This window comes from Astatotilapia calliptera, chromosome 5 (genome assembly GCF_900246225.1).
Source record: "Astatotilapia calliptera chromosome 5, fAstCal1.2, whole genome shotgun sequence".
Taxonomy (NCBI): Eukaryota; Metazoa; Chordata; class Actinopteri; order Cichliformes; family Cichlidae; genus Astatotilapia; species Astatotilapia calliptera.
Genome location: NC_039306.1, coordinates 5,049,428 through 5,073,140, shown reverse-complemented (window position 1 = coordinate 5,073,140; position 23,713 = coordinate 5,049,428). Strand labels below are relative to the sequence as shown.

The following is a 23,713-nucleotide window of genomic DNA, read 5'->3' as shown; positions in this document are numbered from 1 at the left end:
AGGCATGTAGACATGGTCAAGATGACCTTCTGAAGTTTAAACCAAGCATCAGAATGGGGAAGTACACAAGTCACTATGAAAGTGACTTGGTTTTTGTTGCCAGACAGGCTGATCTGACTAATTTCAGAAACTGCTGATCTACTAGGATGTTCCCACGCAACCATCTCTAGGTTTTTCAGTGAAGGATATGAAAAAGAAAAAATATCCAGTAAGCAAGAGGTTTCTGGGTGAAAATGCTGTGTTGATGTCAAAGGTCAGAGGGGAATGCAACAGTGATTTAAATTCAGATGGATCCATCCTGCCTTGTATCAGCAGCTCAGGCTGCTGATGGTGGTGTGATGCGTCTGGTCCCCCTAGTATCGAATGAGCATATTTAAAATGCCACAGTCTGAATATTATTGTTGACCGTGTCCATCCCTTTATGACCATAGCACATCCATCATCTGCTGATGACTGCATCCAGCAAGATGGAACGGCATGTCACAAAGCTCTCATCATCTCAAACTAGCTTCTTGAACACGATGCTGTCACCGGATCTCAATCCAGTAGAGCACTTTGAGATGTGATGGAACATGAGTCGCATCATTAATGTGCAGCCGACAAATCTGCAGCAGCTGTGTGAAGAGGGCCCAAGCAGGTACTAGCACAGTGTAACTAATAAAGTGGCTGGTGAGTGTGTAAACTATTACATTAACATATATACATGCTCCTAAACTAGGCAAATTATGTAGTGTTTGTACTAATAGTTTGTTTTTCACTCCATGAGCCGCTGAGAAGGCCAATCAGTGCAAACATTTAAGTCATCTTACAGTCCTTTAAGTGTGCTAAGCAAATGTTTGCAGAAATCATTCTTTGATTTGGGCACAGTCACTATGTCTAAGGCATATAAACAGAGGCGAGGACAATGGTGCTGGAAAACGCATGATTTGGACAACATTGGCCTCCTCTGTGTTGCCTGGCTTTGCTATTGTGCCCTGGCTGTACTAACTGGAGGCCAGCTGGCTGTGGTCCAGGTCCTTCAGTCCTCTTCACTGTGGAGGGCAAAGTGGATCGGTTCCAGAAAGAGCATACAGACACATACTGACCACTCGGCTGGCCACATAAATGGAGGATGCTGATAAAAAGCACTGGGAACCAAGCAGGAATGTGGTCCATAAAGCAAGAAAATGAACCAGTGGCAGGAGCTGAATAGTCCATGGGATCAATGAAGAGGTTTTTGCACTAAAAGGAGAAAAAGTATGCAAAGGAAGGGTGGATGACAGCTTTAAAATGGGCCTCCACTGGGAGGACGCCATAGCTACTGAGCGTCCAGCCAAGACTGATAGAAGAGCTGCACAAAAAGAATGGATGGACGGAGAGACGGCTTACTGGGTCAGAACCTCTTCTTATTCCCAGGGTCCATTGGACCTAACAGGGCTTCAGTGGGTTATCTGACCTGAATTTAAAATGTCTAAGTCAATAAGTGGATGCCATTCTGTCTCAGCAATGTTGATAGATAACAGGCCGATCGAAGGCAGCAACTCATTTTCAAGCATGATGCAGCATTTCAGTACTGAAGTATCACTTTAATGATCATATAAAGCGGTTCTGAGTGATGAAACTGGGCTCTACATAAGACCTTATTGATTACTTAGATGCTTGACCACATGTGAAATGGACTGCCTTGAAATGATCAAGTGATATTCAAGGACTCCAGATGACTTTTCTTCTGGCACACCAAGGATGCTGGCATGTGCTGACATGTGAACCTTTGGATGAGCTGCCATGAAATCTTACACTTTCATTTTACTCTGAGGGCATCTGACTGTAATGAAATCTCCATTTGTTTGTTTTGACAGCAAATTCCTCCTCCGCGATCAGAGTTCACCAAACTAAACAAGCTTGGCACACAGTTACATCTTAGGCCCTGAAGTTATTGAATACCATCAGGTTGTCTTTATTCACTTAAAACATTATGAAAGCAACAAACCACAAATTATACTGTAGCTGTACTGCATTAGTTTTTATTATTTCTCTGGTGCTTTGGCTTATAAGAATAAAACTGAATGTGAAAGAATTTTAATGCCAATATTTAGGATAATTTACCTGAAATTTCAGAGTGGGATCCCTCCTCGATACATGCCCCTTCCAGTTCTTTCCTATATATAACCCCCCGCCCAACTACAAGCTGTTTGTCCTCGTTGTCATGCCCCACCTTCCCTCCCTTTTGCAATTCATTCACTTCTCATTAGTAGATGGGGATCTGCCCGGTGGAGCGGCCTTCCACAAACCGCAGCCTCAATTCACGCTCCAGCCGTCTGCCATTATCTACTAGAAACACTATCAAACCTAAACGAGGACGCGGTCCCAGCTATTGAATTAGCATTTAGCTCAATCTTCATGTCAACACACACAAATTCACCAAGTCCGTGAATGAATAAATCCCTGAATATCACTTTGTGTCGCTCAAAACTTTCCTTTTCTTGCATAGGCAACAAAGAGAATAAACAGTGGGTTTGAGATTGACTTTTGGCTTATGCAACCGCTGTTTTGCTCTTTACACAGACTTTGCATGCATGCTAATCTGACTACTTCATAAAGCACACACTACAAATGGAAACCAGAAAGTTTCAGGTACCAAATTTTTATCCCCTGCCTACAGATACTGCAGTTTCGCATGCAGATATCTATTTATGCTGATTATGCTGAAAACCTTTGAAGCCTCTTTATTTTGGCGTGAGGTGTCATTAACGGATTTAATAAAGAATCAAACAAGCAGAATGAATAATGGCATTTTACCAATAAAATCCTATCAATATTGATTCCATGTCACGAAACACACCAACAGCAGAGAAGGCATCATATAATTTAAACATTAACTTGAGGAAATGCTGCAGTGTCCAAAACCTCACGCTTTGTTTCAATAAACCTGACTTACTGGTTTCCAAAGTCTTTCGACGTGCAGCAACATTTCCTTCCTTTAACTGAAAGTGTCTGCCAACAGAGAGCCAATGACCCAGTGCTGGACAGGCGTTGGTGGATATGTCCAACCTTTGATGTTGGATTCAGTCTCAGTCCTGTTGCCCAGAATTTAAAGAACATGCAACACGTTCATCTGCAGTTAAATAAACGACTCAAAGTCAAAATAATTTGAAACAGTGGAAAGCACTCTATGTAATGATGAGTAAAGGTACGTGTTTGCTGCGGCTTCAGTTGGCTCGGTCATGAAAGCAGTCAGATCCATCTGCAGATAAGTGATTATGAAATAGCAGAGAGTATTTGGTAACATACAGATAATATAAAAGCAGAAGCCACACCAACCTAGAAGCTATGACTAAACCACAGCTCTTTTTTTACTCATTGGAAAAGGGAACACTGGTCTACTAAAAAAGCAAAACAGTTACTATATGCAACAATCAAAGTAACTAGAAAAATTTGCATTTCCTGCGAAAATGCAGTGTGGATGCCTTAACGCTGAAGATGTCTGTTGAAAAAAGCTGAAAAAATTGAAAAAAAATGCTGCCCTGAGCAGGATTTGAACCTGGCCCTTCTGGTCTCAAGGCAGCTACTCATCTCACTGAGCCAAACTCATTCTCACAAAGAAGAGGTGGAGAGACTGACAATTCTGCTGAAATGAGCAGAAGCTGCTGAGAATTGTGCTGATAAGAGGTGAAAAGGCTAAAAACTTTGCAGAAAAGGGGTGAATCAGCCGAATTTCTGCTCAAGAGAGTTTTTTTTTCTGAAAACAGCTGAGATTTGTGCTGATAAGAGGTGAAAAAGCTGAAAATTTTGCTGAAAAGAGTTGAATGAGAAGAATTTCTGCAGAAAAGATGGAAAGCAGAACATTGCGCTGAAAAGAGGTGAATGAGCAGAATTTCTGCTGAAAAGAGTTTAAAAAGTTTAACTGTTATTTGAAAGAAATGTTGCCATAAGCAGGATTTGAACCCGGGCCTCCCAGTCTGAGAACGGATGCTCATCTTTCGGCATCCACACAAATATACATCCTACAAATACTTCAGTGTTGTTTATCCTGTGCAAGCAGCATGCAAGTACAGCTCAAAGCGTGCTTTGTATTGGAATCGAGGTCACACTTGTAACATTGTGACCTTAAACGAGATGAATAACCTAGAAAGTTGAACAAACCACTGACTTTCAGAGTAGGAAAACCACCAAATTAAAAAGCAGCTAAATTTATTTAAAAGTGAAAGTCAGGTGCAACTTTCACTTTTCAGGTTACTCCAAATAGTAAACCTGTACACATACATACATATTATATATATGTATACTTATATATGGATTACCCTTATGCTTTATATTCTGGATTAATCCGCCATGAACAGTTTACCCCAAAACTAAGTTATCCTTCTTAGGTTTTTTGAGATATTTAAGGCCATTTTATCCAAGATAATGAATTCAGCCAAATAAATCTTCCACTTCCTTCTTCCAATTAGAATGAAGAATTTCAAATTCGCCACTTGTACCACAAACAGTAGATAGTAGGTAAATACCAGTGTTCAAATGTTCTGTTAAATTTAGGCTTAAACAACATTTATCAGGTTTCAGGTTGTGTAGACCATGTTCTGTTTAATGTGTGATGCACATCATTTAAAGCTAATGTTTTTAATTAGCTACACAGTTACACCTTGCACTTAATTAGTATAAATATTTAGTTTCCAACTAATCTGTATGTAAGGACCAGTTAGAGCTTAATGAACGACCATTTAAAATGTGCTCATGCATTAAACTTGAATGTCTTCTGACCTAAAACTACAAAGCAAAATTTTCACGTCAACTTGAGCTCCGTGGATGTAAAAATACATAAATTCATGTATTAATAGAAGTTCAGGGCAGTTTTTTTCCATTTAACTAGAGGAAACTTGAGTTAACGCTGTCTGTGGGAGGCAAACATTCAGCACTGTCTTATTTATTCGTAGGTGCTAAAAGGATATAGGACCAAAAACACAACCGTGACTTCAATTTTAAACTTAATTGCCATTTTAAACTCAGCCCACGTGTCGAGTTTGTGGCTGTGCTCAGAAAAGGTCAGAGCCGTCACAGCTTCATTGTCATTTTTTTTCAGGATTTCCTGCCAGCATCCCACCCTCTTTATCTTTCCTCCCACACTCTCTCACGTGTCTATATCTGCCGTTCACTGTGTGAAGGTGTAACGACACAGTTTACTTCTTTTAGAAAAGTCAGCAGAATACATTCCCCTCATTACCATAGAGTATTCAGCACATGACTAAATATTGAGTGCATACATCAGCATTCTCTGATAACACTGGAATATTTAAGGAAGTATGATTTACATTTTAAAACTAAAGCGGCTTTAGTTTCTGATCTGGTCGTTTTCACCACTTCCTTCTTCAGGATATACTTATATTGACGTCTGTTTTTGCACTGTTGTTGAAATTTACGTGCAATTTTAAAGCAGAGAAGAAGAAAATTACAAAAACAACATTTTTTTATAACTGTGTTTTATAATGTAAGTATGTAATCCTTTCAGCATATTATAATTCAAGTGGTTTAAGAGGAAAGTAGACTAATACATGTCATTAGAACTTAGAACTAAGCAGTGACAGGAGATCTTGGTCTTTGCAGAGCAGATGAGGTGAGCAGTGTACAATGAAGACTGATACAAACAGGAAAGATGTGAGATGCTGCAGTGCAATGGATTAAACACGACAAGGAGAGATGAACGTGACTCTCATGGGAAGAAAGAAACCCACTCACTGCTGGCAATTTTGGTCATGTCCACCTTGGGTTTTGGAGCAGACGTCATAAGTGAGGGGTGGACCTGACTATTACCGAGTGTCCATTTGGTGGTGATACCAGTTAATGTTATTAATGTTCACAATCTTAATGTACTTAATGTATACTTTAAAAACTAAAAGAGGACTTTGAAGTAACTGTTGGGAGCCTAGACTCATCAGGAAAATGTTTACTGAGGTTGTAAATCAAGTGAGAAGTCAGGTAATTTTCTCAGCCGTCTGTAGAGTCTAACTTCTCTTTGCAACTAGAGGATTCACCCCCTGCTGGCATTCATAAGAATGAAGGTCTAAGTAACTAACGGACTATTTTATATACAGTATATGTGCAGAGGTGGAGAAGGACAGTCCATTTTCAAATTCAGGCTTTGTTTTCTGGATTTCTACCTGCTGTAGCTTTAACATTTACATTTCCTGTCCTCTCTTCATTCTGCTGCCCTTTGGCTACAGCCTTATCTGTCTCTAACATGACACCACTGATCTCAGATAATAATAACGAGTGCAGTTTGTGCTAGGTGGGTTATCTGACAGAGCACACTGAGAGGGTTACAGTTGAATTGTAATCCAACTGTTCTGCCACTATAGCTGCTGTTATTAGGACATAAAACATGATAGTTTTCTGCACAGAGGTCTAGTACACAGTTTAGTGAACACTTTTATAGTAAGGACTTCCAAGAAACACTTGAGTGTCAAAGTGTGTAATCTTATAAAGGAAGACTTTATGGTTTTAATATGAGATTACATTGGATTATAATTTTTAATTTTTTTTTAATTTTTTTTCTTCCTGGTTATTTTATTTCTGAATGTTTCAAATATATTTTCAGAAATAATGTTGTCTCCATATGTACACACAATTGCATTCACATCACCTGGAGCTGAGCATTTTTGGTTTAATGGATGGATTCCATTAAAATGTGAAACATTTTTTTATTGATATTTCCACTTGATTTTATACGAGAACGGTGTTTTTTTTATGGGAGTATGTAAGTCCCATTCCTATTAACAGTGTGTGTTTACGTTGTCCCAGAGAACGAAATAAATGTTTCGTTATAATATGTGTGTGTGTGTGTATATATATATATATATATATATATATATATACATTGGTATATATATACCAATGTATTTAAAACAGTTTCAGGCCTCGCAAAAAACCGAACTAAATTCTATAAATAATTTAAAGTTTCAGTTTCAGTAACCTGAATTTAAAACACACACGCACGTCAGCCTTTGAAGTCGTACGACTCAATTACATGAATGAGCACGGTTATACCTTTAAGTACCCCCTCCCTTCACTTCAGGCTTTACTATCTGCGGTTGCGCGTAAGCCCTCATTGGCTGTTGCTGATAATCGGTCAACAAGAGGACCGGAGGGATACAGGAGGGCACAGGGCAGCATGTTTACAGCTGCTTATGCCCGTAATTAGTTGCCCGGCACAACCGAGTCGCTTTATGAGGTTATTTTAAAAAAAAAAATTTTTTAGTTTTTTTTGCTGCTTTGGTTTTTTGGAGACACTGAGCTCTTGTGAGTGCCGTCGATAATGCTTTTGTGTCGCACAGCAGCGGCTCTGGATCTGGCTTTCAAGTCACCGGGTTCGTCTCTGCTGCGAGCCAAAGCAAGCAAGCTGAAGGATGTTACTTTGACGCTGCGCACGGACCACTCGTTTCAGCGACACCGGTTTTCCTGCGCATCCGTCAGGCGTGTCTATCTGCCCTCCGTGCACCTGGGTAAACAGCACCCGGAACTCATCCAGAACTGGGACACATCGTCTACGTTTGTAACCAGCACGGACTGGGCGCATTTGGACTGGGTGGCCGCTGTAGCTGTGCGCCGTGAAAGCGCTGAATGTACAATCCTCAGGCAGCCGCTGGTTTTCACACACCGGCGCCCAAACAGCAGGGGGGACCCGGCGGGTAATGTTTTGTTTACGGGTAACTGGGACGTTTCCAGTCGCCGCTGCTCCACTAGGACCATGCAGACCAGATCTTCATCCACACAGGCTGCCACTAAGAAGAACGAGGAGCAGACTGACGACGACAAAGGGGTAATTTCAACCTTTAACACGAGCACAGCACGTTTTAGAGATCAACCGGCGAGCACACCGTCCTGGCCTCTATCACCCACAAGCAACAGATTCAAAACATGTTTATGAATTATGCAAAATAGCAGACGAGCTGCTTTTCTTTTTGCATAACAGCCCTCATGTGAGCGAGCCTGCTTGTTATACAACACTACACGACGCGCACAGCTATGTGGGCCGCCTGCCTTTGCAGTGAATCCACGGTGGTGCATGTATAATTGACATGACTTCGACAAACCTGTACTCGAAGCAGCACATGTGTCATTTTCAGAGCATGTTGGATCACACTTTGCAGTGTCAACAGCGAGCGTGCTCCCACGGTGTGTGAGTGGCGCTGAGTCACTCTCACCAAACATCTGAGCACTTTTAAACTTCGCCTTGCACGTGCTCTCGGTGGGTGGTTGTGCGAGTCAGCATCCGTGATGCTAAAAGAGCTGAAGGTGTGTGGGCACAGGGCAGGTTATTACCGTGCGCTGTGTAACAGGTCACGCTGGATTACATTACCATCATTTTTAGGTGACTCAGTAGCACATGGACACACCTACAGTGCTACAGTGGGCATGCCAAGATCTCAAGAACATGCTGCCTTGCTTTTTACCTTGTTCAACATCTCACTAGTTTATTAGAAGAGCAGCAAACAAACGCATGCAAGGATCTGTCCTGATAAAGAATCATTTATCAGTTTAAGGTTCTCATATATGAGAATTTGTTTTTGGACAGATTTAAATGATGCTTTTTCTTCTCTTTGACTTTTTAGTTTAAAAACTTAAACAGTTAGTTGAGGCTGACAAATGTATAAGGGAAATAACCAGGTTGCAACGTTACCCTTACATGGGATGGGAATGGCATTCAGTTTGATCTGGACACAAAGAGAATAAAATCCTTAAAGGATGTCGTGTCCACTTGACATATGGTGTAGATCTTTGTTCACTTACACGTCATCTTCTGATTGGTATGCACTTACATTCTCATAAAACTCGATAAAATATGAACCTTTTATTAGCAAGAAGCTAATACAAGTAAATCACCACACTGTTTTATTTTGTGAAGCAGAAGAATTGGATTCAGGTTGAGAGAAAGTGATTAGATTTGATGCAGCATTTAATACTGTTTTCCCTTTAACTCAGAAATAGGCTCTCAGAGCCTGATGTTTTTCAAAATCTGATGCCTATATTACCCACAATGCAACTCAACAGTAAACAGGCTTTCATGGGTGGAAAACTGATAGCAGACTAATAGGAATGGACTACAGGGCTTTGGGAACCCTGCATCGATGATCATTTTTCATGTAGCTCTCTGTGGAGTCAAGTCATTTCACATTTAAAGCAACGCTCCCTAAGACATGTAAACGGCTGTATAAACTGTAGTTCCCTAAATGAAACACACACCTACAGGAACCTGCTTGAGTGTAACTTTGTTTCAAGGACACCTAGCAGGCACTTTCTGGGTTCTACTTCAGTCTCTAATGAGAGAGAGAGTTCCTGTTTTACTGTTTCTCTCCTGCTGTATGGTGTGTATGGTTTTAGTGGTGTTTTAAAGTGTCACATCCAAAAGATGAAATAAGGTTAGTATGTTATCCCCCCTCCACCAAACTTTACACTTGGCACAATGCACTCAGACAAGTACTGGTCTCCTGGCAACCATGAAACCCAGACTCGTCCATTGGATTGCCAGACGGAGAGGTGTGTTTCGTCACCTCCAGAAAACATGGTGATGGTGTGTTTTACACTGCTTTATCCAATGCTTTGCACCATGCTTGGTGATGTAAGGCTTGGATGCAGCTGGTCGACCATGTAGCTCTCTACACTCTGTTCTTGAGCTAATCTGAAGGCCAAATGAAGTCTGGAGCGATCGACTCTGAAGAAAGTTGGCGATCGCTGTGCACTGTGCACCTTAGCACCTGCTGACCCTGCTCTGTGATTTTTACCACGTTGCAGCCGAGTTGCTAATGTTCCCAACATTCCCCATCATTTCCACTCCGTTATAATACCACTAACAGTTGACTGTGGAATATTTAATAGTAAGGAACTCTCACAACTGGACTTGCACAGGTGGTATGCTATCACGGTACCATGGCACAACATCACCAGATCGTGAGATCTTTATGCAGACTGCTTCTACAAACATTTGTATGAGTAGGTGCTTCATGAGTCTTCTACACCTGGGGCTAAGGAATTGATTGGAACACCTGGATTCAATGATTTGGATGGGTGTGAATATTTTTGGCAATACAGTGTATAAAGCCAGCTCACTGATTTGCTTTTCCACTTTGTCTTTGAGTTTTCTCTCCTTGACTGCGATTTAGGTGGCTTCCTTTCTCTTTAACCCTCCTTCATTTACTTCGTAAGCACCAAAATGAGTCACAAAGCAGGGACGGAACCCCTTTAGAGTGTTGTAATAAAATAGCCTATCAATTACCTAAAGGAACCGATGTGATATATTGATTGGCTGGGTCAAAACAGTCAAAGTTTTGCAGAGTTATGGTCACAGACGCACTTGCTAATGTGAGACGAGATGCATTAAAAGCTAAAGATGCATTTTCAGTATGTATTAAAACATTTCCGTAGAAATTGTGGCAGTGTAGTATTCGTCAGTTTTTATGGCCACAATAATCGTGCTGTGAGAATCTGACAGCCCTGTGCATTGCATGTGAGTGTCTCTTTGTCCTTGCTTGCATGTCACATGTGTTTTCATGCCTCTGAAAAGCTGTTATCAGACACAGCAGTCCCACTGTTCCCCTCCTATACACCCTCCCTGGCACAACTCCCTTTAGCTGCTCGCTCACATGACCCTCCCACAGCGTTGCCTTCCTTTACTTTTAGCTTGGCCTTTCTTGCCTCTGAAAAGCAAAGGCCTGCTCCCTCACCCACCCCGGACTCTGCCATTGTCCATTGTTGGCAGCCCGGTGAATGTATTGCCAAGCGTGTGGCTTCATCCAGGAGCTTGGGCCAAAATTTAGCAAGACAAATTGTAGCCAAGAGAAAAGATAAGCCTGTTTCCCCCCCCCATCTTCCCTTCTTCACCATTGTTACTGCTTTCTTGATTAAGTGGCTGACTAAAACCCACAAAGAGAGTCTGCAAGCGTAGTCTCAATGCAGCCTAAAAAGCAGAAAGGGACATGAATGGAAGTTACTGTATGTAAAGGCTAAATGTCACACATAGCAATGAATGGCCTTCCGTTGCCTCTAACGGTCCTAATTTTTAAAAACAACCAAACATGTCACATTTGCAGATGTCTCAAAGACCATTCAAACTCCATATAAAAGCACACACATCCACATCCCTGCAGGATTTACTTTAGATTATTGCTTAGCTGCTAGCTGGACAGCTAGCTACATAAACACGTCAAGCTTAGTGGCACAATAAGCAGTCTTTTTTGAACATGGTGAAAAAATAGCTGAATGCACCCGGGAGGTATTTCCTGTTGTGTGTGTGTGTTCCTCCAGAGGAAGATCAAGTTTCCTCTTCAGCAGAGAAGATATTTGAGTAACCACTGGTCACAATAGCCCCAAGTCATCTAATACTAAGCTGCTCCATTTAGTCTCCCATTTAGTCCAGTATAAATAGGGAGAAAATACTTTAAATTAGAAGAAATTTTTAATAATGTATGCATTATGATAACAGGGTGTGCAACACTCACAATAGTTTCTTAGACAGCTTTTGGCTTCGGGGTGTGCCTTTTTAAAAACGCTAAAGCTGTGAAAGTCAGCTGTTCTTTATTATTCCAACAAGGAGTCCCAGCCTTCATGCAACTCTTGTCTTTGTTTTGTGGAGCAGTGCTGTCACTCAGATGATTGATAATTTTAGTATACTACTTGAACTTACAGTATAATAATGTACAGGGCTCATAGTAACGCAGTAAGTAGTTCTAAAGACCAAGATGCTTTTACATGGAATTATTTGTAACTGTTACAGCAAACAAGACACTTATTTTTATTATTTTAGTTTTACTCAAATCCGTTCTATCAATGTGTTATAAAAGCCTCATGAGTTTTCTGTGTGGAGAGAAAAGTAGGTTGACACAGATTCTCCGTGTAAACACACCTGTATCATTACATGTCTGAACAAATAGTCGAAAGTGGAAAAAGCATGCCATGCTCAGGATTTTTTTATGTTTCTGATTAAATGAACAACTTGATCGTTGATTTCTAATTTCATGCAGGTTTCAGTTTTGAGTCCTGATGTTTCGATATGACGACGGCTGTAAATGAAACAAACCAATACTGCAATATACGCATATATAAGATGTTTAATACAAGGTATGGCTTCCTCTAGAACAGTGTTTTCCAACCACTGTGCCGCGGCACATAGGTGTGCCGTGGAAGATTATCTGGTTCCACCCGATTAGTACTCTAAGCCAGCGGTCCCCAACCTTTTTTTGCTATGGACCAGTTTGTCAGACAATATTTGCACGGACCAGCCTTTTGTCGCGGATAAATACAACAAAATAAAACCAGAACCGATACCAAAAAAAAAAGATTTATTGATTTATTCATCAAAGACCCCCTGATCTAGAAAGCCCCGGGCCACTCTTGCAGTGTGGGCTCGGGCATAGTCCTGCTGAAACGACTGCAGGTTGGGGAGCTGCCACAAGAATGGCACAAATACGGTTTAAGGCATTCTCTGGATTTCTGCTCCATCAGATATCCACCAAGAACACTGCTCTCATGGATATGCAAAGCTGCAGCAACAGCCCAGAGATGCTTGCAAACAGCCGGGCCTCGGTGGTAGCACTGGTGACAGTGTTGTGCAAATTCTGGGCTTTTGTGCTTTGATGGCTTAAGATTTCAGTAAACTGAACCATTTCTAAGGTGTGTAAGTGAGTTCATTCGTGTTCAGTAAACACATTCACACAATCCATTTACTAAAAGCTGAAAACTACTCGCAGACTTTATTTATTTTAATATATTTTTTTTTTAAAAGAAAGCTTTTTTTTTTCCTATAGATTCAAATGATGTACTTAAACATTGATTCAAAATAAAGGTTGAAAACTTATTTCACAACAAGAAAATTGTTTCTTTTTGACCATCTGTTGAAGCTCTTACTGATATAAAACCATTACGGCCTTAGCCATAAGGCCAGATGGAGGGTTGTTTATTTACATACTGTTTCCAAATGCAGGCGTTCTCAAGTGTCCGCCGTCGCTGCTCTGCTGCAGTCTGCCGTCCGCTGTGGCCTGAATGTCGTTATTGTGTGTTGCAGTTTACTAATCTGCTTCACACACACTGAGTGACCTGCCTGCTCCCTGTTACGTGTCGGGCAGCTGGACTGTGTCTGGTGCTTGTTCATCTTGGAGTGGTGCGTGTCTGGGCTCACAAACGCAACCCGACGTGTGTGAGAGGCTCTTTGTGTAGCACAAAGTGACTGACATTAAGTGTGTGAGAGGGAGAGTGATAATGTGATTCACTTAAACAACGCAGACGCAGCAGCCTGTGTTTAATCAGCTGACTCGGCTGCTCCTTGAATAGGAGGGTCATAAAAATCGTCTTTGTTTGACCAGCTTGCTCCACATTATAATAGTACTTTCGTTTCTATATCTGTCCTAACAAAACAAATATGGCATGTCAACATCATTTCCAAGATACGACTGTTTGTGCAGAGTTCAGGCTCACTAAGGAAAGTTATTTTGATGTATTTACAGTAACCTTTCACCTAGATGCTTTGAACGTTGCAATAAGACCAGCATGTTAAAACCAGGCACTACAACCACAGCTCCCGGTAGCTAACCAGCTAAGCAACATTACTCTGTAATTACATACACAAGTTAAACGTGCTGACAGCACAACAGCAATGGTGGAAAGATGGAGGTGATGTTGTGTAGTTGTATTGTGTTCTTCTTTCTTCTTTTTGTTTTTATGAATTCGGCTTCCAAACTTTTACACACCTGTTTAGTAAAGCAGTTCAGTTATCTGCAGATACTGTGTATAGATCCACAGCACTAGTCAATTCCACAGTTCCATGTGTTGCCAGTGATTGTGCTCTTTGGCTTTGTTGTGCTTGATGTCATAATACTCATATCAAAGTGATCTGCAGTTGTATTTGAATGGAAAATGAAATAACTTCATTTTAATTCATGGCAAGCGTCTTCTCTTTTTTGCCTTGCAGCCACCGTCTTTGTTGTTGCTTCCTATAGCAACAGAGACGGTATCAGAGTCCATCCTCCTGTTTCATGTTGTGCGTCTCATGTTTTTGTACAGGATGTTCAGACTTTAAAGGAGGCTTCTACTACGTCATCGGAGAAGAGCCTGGAGGACAGAGAGCCAGAGGGAGGGAAACCCAACAAAACCCAGCAGCTTAAGAAAGTCTTCAAGGAATATGGAGCAGTGGGAGTTTCCTTTCACATCGGGATCTCTCTCATGTCTCTGGGAATGTTCTACATGCTAGTATCCAGGTAACAAAATGTCCGGTCACTGCACGAGGCATTGGCGTTTACATTTAAGATTTACAGAGATGAGGTTAAAGACTGATAAAATTGACTTACAAGTGGAAGTTTAAGTCACCTCATATACTTAAAACAGTTTTACACCTTAGAGAAAATCTACAAAGAATACCTCAACACTTTTAAAGTGATCTGTTTTTCCCTTCTTACTGATGCCTAAGCAAAGGGAGCTACTAAAGCTACTATGTTTCAATCTATGGTGAAAGTATCCCATTACAGCCACCTTTTAGAGTCTAAAAGATATTTACTATTCTAAAGAAAAGGCAGAGACAGTTTTGACATTTCTCCAAAAAACAATTCCCAACAATTAATCACAAAAATGTAACAATGTCATGTAGTAGCGACACTAAAATCTGATGTGGGGCAAAAAAAATGAACATCGTGTTTCATTGCTCGACAGTAATGGGTCCTCAAAGAATAGAGTCTTTGTAGATGCACCAAACACTAATCAGATTTATGGAGAAGTCTTTATACTAGAGGATTTTCTGCTTTCTATTGACTGTGAAACAACAGTCCTCATTGATCCACAGCTGAATACCACATTTTCTGAAATCCTCTCGCAGCCATTTGGGACAATGTAGGAAATCATTAACTGAAGCGAAAACAGTTTTTTTTTTTTTTTTTTTTTATGTGCTTTTGCAATGAGGAACATAGATTGGCAGTAAATGGGACCAATTCACGAGATAATAGCAAAGTATAGACAGTCAGCCTTATTACATTGGCGCTGGATGCAGACAAATTCATGCTCAAGTTTAATTTACTCATCTTTCAAGGATTTGTTGTTGTGTGACTTGCAAAATATAAAGTCCTTGCGTTCTGTCTGTTGACAGTCATAGACGGTTAAAAGTCAAACAGCACAACACACCCCTACTTTATCAGCTCAACAATTTTCTGTCTGGCCAGAGGCACGAATACCAGAGAGGCCTGACAGATATAATCTGAGAGCTTGGAGATTTCCTTCTGTAGCTGATAATGACCCTTGAACTGAAAAATGACTCTGCAACTGTTGTGCATTATCACTGTGCAGCCACAGCGCTCAGGCATGTGGTGTGCTAATACAGGGCTGTGTGCTCAGCACACAGCAGCCAGAGTGCAGACAGATCGCTTTATATAGCTGACTCAAACTGTGTGTGACTGTGTGCTGTAATGACTGACTCATGTTGGCACATTCTTTGCATATTTGCTTCCCAAAGTAGGTCGGGTCAAAATTGCAAAACTATATCAAAACTTTTCTCATGAAGGCAGTGGTGCCTGTAGCCTTTTAAAGGCAGATCAGAAGTCATGTGCTAATAGCTTCAAGTTAAGAAGACGTGAAGTTAAAAAAACAAAAACAATAAATTCTCTATTGTAAACAGTCCCCCCTAGTGGAGATCAAGATGAATTACAACTTTATGCAACAGGCAATGAGGAAACCAGTTTTAAAAAGATGTTACATCATATTATTTCTGGTCTATGCTAATTCAATACTAATGCTGCAGAAGAAAATCCTAAAAATATTTTTAATATATGTATTTAATTATATTTTAATTCATTTTTACATTGAAAAATCAATCACATAATAATAATAATAATAATAATAATAATAATAATAATAATAATAATAATAATACAACATTTCATTTATTTCAGACCCTCAAGGTCACCTTACAGTAACACGTAAACATACCATTAAAAACATAAGAAAAATGTATATATAGCAAACATGGTCATCACGTCATTCTTTATTTAAAGGATTATGATGATAATGCAAATGTGCTGCATGGCCCAATATATTGGGGTGTGTGTGTGTGTGTGTGTGTGTGTGTGTGTGTGTGTGTGTGTGTGTGTGTGTAGTGGACTATTTTCACTCATGTGATTAAAACGTTTTTGGATGCATTTGGACAAAGACACATTTCTCTGTATCTTTGCCTCTGTGCACAAATCAAACAATCAAGATGTGTGATTGAAGTACAAACCCTCAGCTTTAATTGTAGGACTGCTTCTTATTTTGAAATGGTCAAAAGTAATCGGACAGTTTGCTGACGAGCAGTTTCATAGCCAGCTTTCATAGAGAGCTTGTTCCTCCATTGTCCATGGTGTACTATTCGATAGCTATCAACTAATATATAGGCTATTAATTTAAATACTGTTAAATTGCATTTGGTAGCTACTCACATAATCAAAATCTAAGTAAACCTCTCAGACAGAGCCAAAATGTTAGATTGATCAAATCAGCAATCATGTGCATTCTTAAATAGAAACAATGCAACGGCCAGCAACGCTGGAAGTCCTGCAACCATAAAAGACAACTAAAGTGGATGATTTTGGAATTAAAGGTTAGTCAAGGTTAAAGTAGTTTTTGAACCCCCAAAATGTGGGACTGTATAAATAAATGGCTTAATACTTAAACAGTTAATGCAATAATTTGGTAAAAATCACAATATTAAAGCTTAAAGTCTAATTGGTTCAATCATTTTCAATTTTATTTATATAGCGCCAAATAACAGCACCTGTCGCATCAAGGCGCTTTATATTGTAAGGTAAAGACAGAAACAAAACAAAAACACACAGAGAAACAGCAAAAAACCCAACAACTACAAGCAAGCTCTTGGTGACAGTGGGAAGGAAAAACTCCCTTTTAACAAGAAGAAACCTCTGGCAGAAGCAGACTCAGGGAGAGGCAGCCATCTGCTGCGACACGGTGGGAGGGAAGGGAGGGAGACGGGACTGATTTAAAATCCATTTGTAGTGTTTTGCAGAGGCACACATAAAGAGTACTGTGGACCTAACTGTGTATATACACACAAACACCTTCTGGTCCCAACTTACAGATTTCCTGTTATTTGTGTTCCCAGTGGGATCGACATGACTGCCATATTGTGCAAACTGGGCTTCAGCGAGGCGTTCGTTCAGTCCAAGATGGCCGCTGGAACCAGCACATTCGTCCTGGCCTACGCCATTCACAAGCTCTTCGCTCCTGTTCGCATGAGCATCACTCTGGTGTCTGTGCCTCTAATTGTGCGCTACTTCAGAAAGACTGGACTCTTCAAACCTCCCACACCTGCACCCTGATGGCCCCTCCTCTGCTGCCTCATTGAGTAACAAACCTCTTTAATGGCCTAATGCCTGTAAATCTTTATTCATCTGGCTTCAAACTGAAACACCTTCACATTTGTGAATTCAGGTTCCCTCGTCATTTATCGCTATAACAGATCGAAGTGATCAAATGCTTTACTGTGGTTTGAAGTCTTTGGCTCATCAAACATAAGGACTTAAATGTATCAAATATTTATTTGAAATCAGAAGAGTGAACAGGGATTGTGTTATTTTTAATTAAACTGTCAGATTAAGCTAATCTCTTCTGCACCGTTCTCCAGCAGCTGACTCGGCCATGTTCTGGTGTTTTGCTTGCAACCCTCTCTGCTCATCTTTACCTTCCTTCTCACCTTACTTTTTAGTCCTCCTTTTTGCCGTTTGCCTTCTCTCTCTCTTGGCATCCATTTCCGATCCCTTCAGTCTTTCTGGAGGCTTTGTTCCTTTTTTTCCTTTCTTACAGTTTTCCCCCCAAATACAAGAACAGAAGCAGTAACTGCAACGTCACTAATACAAGTGAAGCTCATTGCAAACTTTGGATGAAGAATGTTGAATCATTTGTGTTTCCTGATTTGAGTATTTAATTAAAGAGAATTTCTCTTTTATATTTGGGTTGTTTTGTGTTGCTGTTGAACAATACCACATCACCTTCACACATATCATCTTACCATATCCTCTGGCAGCTCTGTTCATATTTAAACAGAACAATGAGCAGAAAGAACTGTAGTGCTACTGAGTGCAGTTTGATTATATAACCTCTAATTTACAGTTGCTTTCTTATTTAGAGCCCTAATGTGAAATTTCCAGCACTGAAAGTTGTTTTCTTCCTGTGCAATGCAAAAACCAGAGTACTGATTGTAAAAAGTAATAACAATAATAACAAAGTTTAAGCTCAATCTGCCAAATGAACAGAGACCGCTCCTTGTACACCACCTTTACCCTCGGATGAGTCTCGCATGTCTCACTGGCTTTGCTGATGTTCAAATCTAATCCCTTTGTAATTATGAACACTTTTGATTAATAACTAATTTTATTAGAGCTGTTTTGTAATTTGGAAATCACCATCAGAAGACGTGGAAGCCCAGATTATCACAGATGGAGACACTGGACTTAAAACACCTTGAATTCTGGGATCTTGATGGTCTTCAAAATAGTTTGCTGATCATCTATTGTTGTGTCTGCCCACTCACCTGACCTGAACCCCACAGAGACTCTTGGGAGTAGTAAACCCAAACAAAGGAAAACTCACTCTGAAGCTGAAGGGTCCTGTGAAGAAACTTGGGCTTCAAAAACCCCTCGGCACCGATCGCTTCCATGCCACACCACACTGACGCAGTAATTCATGGTTAGAGAGATGAAGTGCAGATGATCCATTACTCACCAACATTGAAGAGCACAAAAAACCCCCAAAACAATGACGTCCACAGGTGAGACATAGTTCCAGCTGCAGCTTTTCTACACTGCTACCAAGTGTCTCAAGAGTACTTAGGCAACACACCAAGGTCAGAATCTTCAAAATTCAGCGGTGCTCTATGGAAGGAGAAAAAGAGGCAGGCCCTCTTTGCCATACCATTGTATGGTTAAATATTAAATACTAAACTAAACTAGTAAAGTTAGCACACAGCTTGGCTAATAAGCTTTAACATTAAACAAATACTACAGAAAAAGCAAGGACTTTTAAATAAATATCTCCTCACATGGTCAACAATCTAACATAAAACGATGTTCTTATTCCAAAACATCCTCATTTACACTCGGAACCTTTAAAAGATGGTCAGCATGCCCGGGGGCTCTGTTGGCCTAACGGCCTCAGGGAGACAACACACAGGTAAGAAACACAATCTTGCACTTTTAATGTTTCTAAACATTTCCCCAGGTAAAAGCTAAAAGTATTGTATTCTGTTGGCCAAACCAAACTTTCCATACTAATCTATACTTGTGTTCCTAGAGCAGACCTCCTGCAGAACCAGCTACAAAGCTACTTACAGGGAAACGCCTACAGAAAACTTCAGTCATTGAAACATGACAAACCTCTTTGCATGAGTGTGTGAAGCCTGATCATCTAATGAATGAAGAGGAGCGTCATTACATATTTGTTGTATTGCTAATGATTGTTTTGAGACTACATTCTTGAATGTAATCCCTCTTTCGCTCTCTTGTTTATCTGCCATTCAGCACGAGCTTGCTCAAACACGACTGGACTACTGCAGGACTTCAAACAGAAACCAGAAAATTACCTGCAAAAAAAGTCTGTTTATTTTTAAAGATTTAGAGACTTTATAGAGATTATTGAAGGTTCCAGTAGAAGCAAAGTATTTCATAATGATAAAGTTTCTAAAAGGAAACATTTAAAACAAATTATAAGGTATGCTGCAGAAAATAGATGAGTGCAGAAAATATAAAGTAGCATTTTCATATTTACCTGTCAACTCTTATTTAACTGCATTTGTTTTTAAAGCTAAGAGAAAGAGAAAATGTTGCAATTTTTGCACTTCTTGTTTCAGCCACACTGGGGAGCTCCTGAACTACAAATACAGTGCTACACCCGACTGTTCTCAGTTTGCACTCTTAAAGTCTTTAACATAGTTCCCAGCACTATATCACCATGAAGCAGCGTCGCTCTCATGCTGATCGCAGATAAGATGCCACAAAATGCTGCACATTGGTGTCTAAAGTCAGTGAGAAAAAGGTCAAAAATGGTTTCATAACTGCAACATCTTTGAATGCAGCAGTCTTTACGGTGTGCTACGTGTTTCTTAAGGGGTTAGGTCAATCACACACTGACCAATTTTTCTCCTGATAAGAACTCGTTATTCCCGGCTCTGTTTTATCACAGCGGGTCTGGACCCATCTCCCTCCACTCGCCTTCCTTGAAGGTTTGATGGGTCAGCCAGCACAGCAAGCAAGCCTCAGCTGGTGCGGTGTCCCTGAAGAGCAGCAATGTATTGAATGGTAGCTGCCTTGAACAAGACCTCGTCTTTTCCGTGTGTGTGTGTGTTTCTTGGCCCGGTAAATAATTCAGCCAGGAGAGTTGTATGAGGAGAACTAAGAGTGCACAGTGGTCTGTGCCAGATATCAACCTCGGTTTTTCAGGAATAGGACCTTTGGCAGCACTCTGACACAAACTTCTACAAACTGATTTCACACACACAGATACACACAGAGGAAGAAGGAGAAGTCGAGGCCTCATTAGCTATGATGAGGACAGGGAGCTGCCATCGCCTCTCCATCCCCTGCATGTCCCCTATGGCTAGGAACAAATTGGTGACAGCGCTTCCAGCCACTCTGTCTGGCTACCTGTGAGGCACTGGGCTCTGTCAGCTTCCTCTTCTTCCTCACTCCTGTGCATTTGTATATATGTGTGTGTGTGTGGACACAAGACATGTATGAGAGAAAGAGGAGCTTGAAGATTAGGTCCTTGGTTACGCTCTGTGTCACCTTTTGCTCGGCCCAGAACTGAGTCGTGATACGAGCGAACACTTCATCTGTGCTTGGCCTCGGCTTTGATGAAGGGCCCCCCTCCCTCTGCAGGGGAGGTTCAAGGGGGTTCGTATCCCTGCCTCGGCTCCTGACTTGTGCCCGCTGCACCTTTTATTAAAGTCAGATTCACCGTCAGTGCCACTGTCACAGCAGCACAAAGAGTGAATCCATTACGTTTGTGTACCCGAGCTGCTCTTCGACAACAGTTGGAAGGCGTGCCTGCATTTGTGTAGTAGCTGCAAAGTGCTGATGCATGCAGTTATATATAAACATATGGCAAAGTGCATATTCTGTCTCTCATGAATGCACACACACGCACGCTCTTAAGCTCACTTTCTGACAAGCTGACTTTTCTTCCCTTTTGCATCTTTTATTTAATTCTTATTTTTATTTCACAGTTTCCTCTCCATCATTTTCTTCACTTGCTCATTATCTCTCCTTATTACCTTCCCTCCACTGTCTCCCCAACTCCTGACCTGTTCAGTGTACTCGTTACCCCTTCACAGTGTTGGCGTCTAGACGGAGAGGTACCTGCTCTGTCAGATTCACAGGTTCAAAGGCATCCTATGAATTTCTTTACAGAGAGGGCTGGCATGAGGTTTCAAGGAGCATGCAATCATACAAACACACACACTGCATACACAAACACACTTATTCTTTTCTCCTCGCCTACTCACTGCTCTTCTTCTCCCTCCTTTAACCTTCTTTTTTTGGCCACTCCTCTCTTTCTTCCCCACTCCTCACGCTCCCCTTTTTCATTTGCCCTCTTTTTCCCCCTCCCCTCTCTCCGTCTCTCCTCTCCTGTCTCGGAGTTAAGTTTAGCAGATGCACCTGATGGCAGCACCATCCTGGAGCACCTGTCAGCTGTCTGCCTTCATCACCGCTCCTCTGCTGCCACAGAGGCCACAGGGAAGTAAACCTGGAGACAGTTGCTACTATCAACAGCTGCATCTTATTATTTTAAACACCGGTGCCAGTCAGTTTCCACCAGAGATGTGCACATGTATTTGGTGTGTGCGCTCCGCCTCCCCCTCGTTCTCGTTGCTCCTCCGGATTCAGAAGCTCAGCTGCTAAATGCGAGCAATTATAATCGAACGCGCAGAGAGAGGGGGATGGAGACTGAGAGGCAGTTTATCTAACCTGTGACAGAGAGGAGGAGGGAGAGGAGGCGGGCAGCAGGCATAAGTTGTTAAAGTATTTTTGGCAGCTGTGGATTATGCTTTTGACTGTCGGTAACTGTAACTTAGACAAGTGACAGGCAGTGTGCTAACAGGCAGCAGGGTCAGCCAGTCTGAGCTGTGTTAATGGCACACTTCAGAGTACTAGATGCCGTTTACAGAGACACGTAATGACACCATGAGTCTTCATCCTTTCTCGGGTCCAATTAACACCACAGCTCCCTTTTCCATAAAAACGTGGGCTGCAGCAAGTGTGTGGCGGATTCACAACAGACCGAATGAACAAAATGACAGAACAAGATGACTTTGGGTGCATCTGAGATTAGTGGGAGTGTACGATTGATGATCACCGTCCACTGCTGCGTTTATCTGAATAAAAGAGTCCTATTATCTCAATGCATGCAACTTCATGTGTGTCCCAGTCCATAGTGATACCAGAGATATCCCTATGTAACATGTATTATCCACACTTTAAATACTTAATATACTTTAGATTTACCATGCATTCATTTTTTTCTGAAAAGATTTGTTGCCTCAGAAGCTTATGACTTAAAACCCATTTAATCCCATCGGCAACAATTGTTGCCATTTTAACCCCTTATTAAATAACATTAAACATATTGTGAGTAGTGGAAGTCTAAGGAGTAAAATGCATGCGCCTATTTTGCAGGGAAAAACTTCGATGGCAGAATAAACTTTTACATCTGCTAATGTCCTTTTCATCAAAAATCTTATGATAATCTAAGATAACAGAGAAGTGGACAATTATGTCTTTGTAGACTTTCACTAAAGACTTTCTCTTGATGAATTCAGGTCAGTGGGACATAAAGTAAGTACATTTCAGTAAATAACACACCAAAAAAGCTCCAACTTGTGCTAATTGTTGGAAAATATAAAGTAATTATATCCAGTAGAGTAAGTCTTCTTTTCCCTTTAGGGGTAAATCCAGCAGATCTTCTTCCTCCATCTCACCCTATCCTTATACATCCTCTTCTGTCACACCAACCCTCTGCATGTCCTCCTTCACTCTGTGGTCTTCCTCTTTTCTTTTCTTGCCTCGCAGCACCATCTTCAGCATCCAGTGTATCCGCCCTCCCTCCTCTGCACATGTCCAAACCGTCTCGGCCTCCCCTCTCTAACTTTGTCTCCAAACTGCTCAACCTGAGCTGCTCCTCTGATTATAATCCCGTCTATTCTGGAGACTCTTAATATTTTCCAGCTCAGCGTCCTGTGTTTTTGTTAGTGTCACCATCTCCAACCAACAAATCACAGCAGGTCTCAGTGCATATCATTTGGATGAATGCATGTGCTGTGTGTCTTTTTATTATTTCACTTCATGTCCCTTAGGTTGCTGTATGTGAACATAAAACGAGTAAGATATTTCCTCCTCATCTCCTTCTGCAATAAGTCTTTGCAGTGATCACATATTTTGTTTTCTTATAGATGACTTTTTGTGCTGACAGGCGTGGAGATCAGATGCGATACCTCTGGATTGGGAGACCGGGGTGGTGGGGACCGGAGGAGTGTGCTCCAACATCAGGGTGATCACACTCCTCAGCCTCCCTGGGAAAGTCCACGCCAGGGTGCTGGAAAAGAGAGTGTGTCCATTATTTGAATCTTGGCTTCAGGAGGAACAATGTGGTTTTTGTCCCCGTCACGGAACACTGGACCAGCTCTTTACCCTCGCTGAGATACTTGAGGGTGCATGGAAGTTTG

At 41.2% G+C, this 23,713-nt stretch overlaps 1 protein-coding gene across 1 annotated transcript; it reads left to right on the top strand.

Annotated features, from left to right (window-relative positions):
• The first annotated feature begins 7,050 nt into the window (after positions 1–7,050).
• Positions 7,051–17,944, top strand: fam210b (family with sequence similarity 210 member B). The gene is made up of 3 exons (XM_026166820.1): positions 7,051–7,792; positions 14,026–14,219; positions 17,102–17,944. Exons 1-3 carry the CDS (start codon positions 7,289–7,291, stop codon positions 17,316–17,318), a joined length of 915 nt encoding a protein of 304 aa, XP_026022605.1. The 5' UTR covers positions 7,051–7,288; the 3' UTR covers positions 17,319–17,944.
• The last annotated feature ends 5,769 nt before the right edge of the window (positions 17,945–23,713 follow it).

What these genes read in the sequence shown, in the direction of transcription:
- fam210b (XM_026166820.1), top strand. Translation starts at nt 7,289, where the DNA reads ATGCTTTTGTGTCGCACAGCAGCGGCTCTGGATCTGGCTTTCAAGTCA. An exon ending in AGACTGACGACGACAAAGGG is followed by an intron (nt 7,793 to 14,025) that starts GTAATTTCAACC and finishes GTTTTTGTACAG; the next exon opens with GATGTTCAGACTTTAAAGGA. An exon ending in TTCTACATGCTAGTATCCAG is followed by an intron (nt 14,220 to 17,101) that starts GTAACAAAATGT and finishes TTGTGTTCCCAG; the next exon opens with TGGGATCGACATGACTGCCA.